At 32.6% G+C, this 5,607-nt stretch overlaps 1 protein-coding gene and 1 non-coding gene across 2 annotated transcripts; one reads left to right on the forward strand and one right to left on the reverse strand.

Moving 5' to 3' along the window:
* Window positions 1-692: 692 nt before the first annotated feature.
* Window positions 693-1,471, forward strand: LOC109156711 (protein GLUTAMINE DUMPER 5-like). The gene has a single exon (XM_019304543.1). The coding sequence runs from the start codon at window positions 846-848 to the stop codon at window positions 1,299-1,301; it is 456 nt and encodes a 151-aa protein (XP_019160088.1). The 5' UTR covers window positions 693-845; the 3' UTR covers window positions 1,302-1,471.
* A 1,467-nt stretch (window positions 1,472-2,938) lies between these two features.
* On the reverse strand, window positions 2,939-3,012 carry TRNAV-AAC. The gene has a single exon. It is a non-coding gene; the product is annotated as a tRNA-Val (tRNA).
* Window positions 3,013-5,607: the final 2,595 nt, after the last annotated feature.

Raw genomic sequence — 5,607 nt, forward strand, 5'->3', positions numbered from 1 at the left:
TACCATGTGGTTAAATGGTTAATATCCACCTACTTATCACCACACCTACTCATCACCAATTGATTTTGAGTAAGGTATGGCAACCAGGTACCATAGAACTCTGTGGTTAAGCGGGTTTGACTTCTGTGGTTAAGCATGTTTGACTTCCGGCAATCCCTTGGTTTTGAGTAGGGTATGGCAACCAGGTACCATAGAACTCTGTGGTTAAGCGGGTTTGACTTCTGTGGTTAAGCATGTTTGACTTCCGGCAATCCCTTTGGTTTTGAGTAGGGTATGACAACCAGGTACCATAAAACTCTGTGGTTAAGCGTGCACCCTCTGGAAAGTGAGCATACTGCAGCACTGAGATCCAACACAAATCTCAGTAAAAGTAACCAAACATGGTCTAAATCGTCTAAATCAAATTAGTGAGACTTGACATATTTAGTTGTATATCTAATTCAAAATTTTAATTCCTTTTTAACTATAAAGTAAGCATGGTCTAAATTAAATTAGTGAGACTTGACATATTTAGTTGTATATCTAATTTTTAAAATTCAAAAATTTAATCCCTTTTTTCCCTCAAAAATTTTTTTTTTTAATTCCTTTTTAACTATAAAATTCAGGATTCTATGGATCATTTTCCATGTAATTTATATGCACGGAATCTTTTTTTTTTTTTTCTTCCTATAAATCACCACCTGAACTTGCTTTGCTTCTCAATATAATACAGTTTCTCCTCCTCTCCACCGTCGCCACCGCCACCAATCTTAGCCTTACTAGAAGGAATTCTCAGGTAGAAATCCGTCGCCACCGCCACCTTCTCCACCAATCTTAGCCTTACGATAAGAAATTCTCAGGTTGAAATGTTGACGCCGGATGAGGGTGCGGCCATGGCGGCAGCCAAGAATCCACTACCGCATTCCCCGTCGCCGTCACAGTCGCCGTCCCCGGTGCCGTACCTTTTTGGCGGCCTGGCCGCCATGATGGGGCTCATCGCTTGCGCAGTCTTGATCCTTATCTGCTCTTACTGGCGCCTCGCCGGGCCGCTGGGTACCGGCGACGACCCCGAGCGGGACCCCGAGACCGGAGACGGCAATGGCAACGACGGGTCGGCGGCGGCGCCGCCGGCGGTGATGGAAGAGAAGCTTCTGGTCATTCTGGCTGGCCAAGAAAAGCCGACTTGTTTGGCTACACCCGTGGCGAGTAGAGTATCGTCTTTTGGCAGTAATTGCAGCTGTAGCAGTAGTACGGTGAGCAGTGAGAGTAGTACTCTGGGCAAATCTGAAGGGGAAAACGATGAGAAAAAATCAAGATTTTAACGGCGGCGGTGGTCAGGTGGAAATGGAAACCATATAGATTGGGTCTCTCGAAGTTAGCTTTTTTAAATTTTATTTTTATTTTTTTTATTTTAAAATTTTTGGTGGATCAGAAAATGTAAATTGCGCATCATAGATACAGATCTGCTTTGTCAATAATTTTTGCTCTTCTACTTATAACTATTCTCATTTTATTTTTAACTTTATAAAGATATTGCAAAGAGTAGTCCACCCAAAACCAGCTCAATTGATTCAACTGATCACCCTAAATCTTAAATTTAGTGGTCGCTAAGAATCTGAGAGGTCATTGAGAGAACTTAATTGATCACCCTGAATCTTAAATTCAGCGGTTACTAAGAATCTGAGAGGTCATTAAGAGAACTTAACTGGTCACCCTGAATTTTAATTCAGCGATCACTAAGAATTTGAGAGGTCATTGAAAGAACTTTACCAGTGATACTTTGCGTGTACAATGGAAACTTGAGAATTAATGTGACAATTAGGAAATTAAACTTAATGTATATGAAAAAAAAAAAAAGTAAAAATTGGTGTGAAAAGTAGTTGAAGTATTACATTACTCGCAGAACACGTCTGTTGTTTGGTGGGACAGTGCATTAAAGGCATTCAGCGGCGACACGGTTTCTTCATGAGAAGCCCACAAATTTGTTCCTTACCAAATTGGCACACAACACTTTGGCTAAAACGGTGTCGTCATTTCCGCATTTTCCTCGCAACGTAAACTAGAAATTAATCGATACGGACAAATGAAATTATTACTCAGAAACGATTAAATTACAAATGTTATAAAAAAAAAAGAATTACAAAAAAAAAAAAAAATAATCATGTCTTCAAAAACTGTTGAAGAGAATGAAATCATCTCCATGCAAAGCCCATCCAAGAATCCCAAGCCAACCAGCATACATATTCTAATACTTTTTGACTAATTAAATTCTTGAAAAAAATATTTTATAAATACTAATAAGATGCAAATGAGATAAAGCAAGTCTCTTTTAACTTCATCGAAGAATTTGAATTAGAAATTAAAATATTTTGTCACTTTTGAAATTTTACCTGACATGAACATGATTAGTCTTTGTATGCATGTAAGGTTTTAGTTAATCTTGACTAAGAAAATGTATGGTAAAATAAAAAAAAATATTGAAAAGGTTATTTTAAAATCTAAAGGGTTGTTGATAACAATTTTGTTGAGAAATAAAATTAGTTACTATGTTTAATATGCTTAAAAATTTTAATAAATAAATTCTATAAAAAATTATTTTATGTATTTGATTCATGAAAACTTTTTGAATGATTTTTTTTTTTTTTATAAAAAAAAATTTAATATATTATTATCACATTATACACCATAGTAACTTATTATATGACAAAATACAACTAATCAGAGAGTTTATTTAATACAACAAATAAAAATTAATATAATTATATGCCAATATATATAGCACAAAGCTAATCAACTTAATAGCTTTTAATGAATGATGACAAACACTCAACCAACTAAAGCAGCCCACAGATTAATTACCAAAAAGCAAAACCGTACGTAAAACAAAGACAACTTTAATTGCACAATTTAATGTTTCTTTTGTATTAAAAATAAACCTAAAAAACGGACTCTGCACCATTGGCTTCGCCCGGACTCGGACCGGAGACCTTCAGTGTGTTAGACTGACATGATAACCAACTACACCACGAAACCATTCCTGCTCCACTTAGCAATTAGATTTATTTTTACTGTATGTAGTCTTGAAGAAATGAGATTGAAACAGACGAAGGGAAAAATTGATTCATTATATTCAGGAGTTTATATATATATACATGATTAAATGAGAATAAATCCTCTTGTAAAAAGTGAGTACTGATCACAGTCATTCATTAGGGTTCATCAATGATGGAGGGTTTAAGTAAAACAAAAATAAACGATAAATTTTATAATTATTGAAATATTTTAAGAGTGAATTCATTTTATAATTATTCTAAACTTGAACATTTAGTAATAGTTAGATCCTAACATTTGATTTATCAAAATAGAAAGTTGGTATGTGTTCACATTTTTATAAGAGATGTGTTCTCACTTGCTGCCTTTTTTTTTTTTTTTTTTTAACACTATTCCCCCTCAGAACTCTCGCCTATATATACATAAATGAGAGATACAATAGTAGCGAGAGAGTAAAATCGTAGCAGGAAGACGACCTCCAATGAAGGCGCCAAACGCCAAATTGGTGGACAATTTGGCATTGAACAGTGTCCAGTGAAGGCGCCAAATTGTCCACCAATTTGGTGTTTGTCTATAGTGCAACACCATATTTGGCGCTACACGGTAAATGATGTAAGCCATTTTAATTATCATTTTGCCTTTTTTTTTTTTAAAAAAAAAAAAAATTCCTTTTGTATCTCTATTTTGTTTTTATGGATTTACATATTTTATTAAATACATAAACATAAAATTTGAATAATTAAAAATAAATTATACCATTTGAAAGATCTCATCAAGACGATTAAAACAAGCCTAATATTATATATAGATTAATTAAAAATTAAAGTACATAAAACATAATTTTCATAATATTAATTTGAATAAATCCAAAATTAAACAAAACATAGAATTAATAGTCTCTAAGACCACCCACATTTCTTCCCAAATTATCAAAATATTGATTAAAAAATTAAAATAACAAATTAAAGTTTTAATTTATGAGAAAATAAATTATTTTAATGTAGAAATAAAATTTGGTGTAATGGGTTCGATATGAATAAAATTTGGTATAAGAATAGGTTGGGAATAATCATTTTAATGTAAAATTTGGTGCAGAATAGAGATGACCTAACTAATTGGATAATTTTTATACATTCCCATTTATCCAAAAAAAAAAAAAAAAAAAAAAAAAGTGCCCCTAATAACTTGAACCATTGATGGGTGGTTGAACAATAATTATGTTGTGGAAACGTGTTCACCATGCGCATGGTGAACACAAGGGTAGATCCATAATTTATATACTGTAGATTTATATATATATATATATATATATATATATATATATATGAAAACGTAGATTTATAATTTTGTTTTTCATTTGTTGTATGTTAACGGAATAGATCCATAATTTCTAAGATGTAGATTTATAATTTCTATACTGTAGATTCATAACATCTATACTGTAGATTCATAATTTCTGTACTGTAGATTCATAATTTCTATATCTATACTGTAGATTTATAATTTCTGTTATGTAGATTCATAATTTCTATACTGTAGATTCAAAATTTCTATACGGTAGATTCTAACACAAAAATTATGGATCTACAATATAGAAATTATGGATCTACCCATGTGTTCACCATGCGCATGGTGAACATGTTTTCACGGCATAATTTGCGGTGGTTGAAAATGCCAACTATCATTGACGGGTGGTTTAAAATTTCAACTACTACAAGTGGTGATTGAAAAAGTGAAATAAAATTAGTGAACTCCCATACTAGATCCCATCCATTTCTTTCCTCTTTGGAAAATCCATGACTTCATTGGACTCTTAATCAAGTTGAGGACGACTACCACTTCTCCTTTCTTTTTCATTTTTATTTTTTCTTTGCACATAATACTTTATGGCATCTTTGATGATTTGTAAACATTTTGTAGTAAGGAATAATGTCGGTTAGATTTTGATGCTGTTAACTCTGGTAAATTAAGGAAATTAGAATTTCCAAATCTTCCATGTAATATTCATTTTTAATAGGACATTTGTAAAGGTCAAAGTTGAACTTAGCTTGAAGTTGAAGATCAGAGCAGATGTAGTTATCGTTAGAAATAAGAGGCATGCATTCGGTTGTTAAAGCATATTGTCAAGAAGAATGGATAAATTTTGATGCTTGAAATTTTAGAGGAAGAAGTCAATGTGAAACAACCACCAGCGTTCACAGTTAAAAACAAAAATAAGACTCAACTTGCATTTGAGCTTTTTAGTCCGTGGATCCTTGTACACCAGAATGTACTCGTCTTCAATAGAGGACATCTGGCAGATCTCACAATAAGTGATTCTAGTAGAATATGATAAAACGTTCGGCAAATCTTCTTAACGGACATAATTAACCGATACTAGTAGTTTGTCATTCAACAGATCTATCAATGAAAAATTTTGTTATTTGGTAACTACAAACCTTCCGCTGCAAATACTTTAATAATTTTAATCATTTAAAAAATTTCAAAAATTTATCCAACCCCTTTCCCTTCAAACTTCTATTTGTTTGGGACCAACTTTTGTACAACTTTTAACATTTCTATTTTCCTCAAATTAGA

Source organism: Ipomoea nil, unplaced genomic scaffold, assembly GCF_001879475.1.
Source record: "Ipomoea nil cultivar Tokyo-kokei standard unplaced genomic scaffold, Asagao_1.1 scaffold2759, whole genome shotgun sequence".
NCBI lineage: Eukaryota > Viridiplantae > Streptophyta > Magnoliopsida > Solanales > Convolvulaceae > Ipomoea > Ipomoea nil.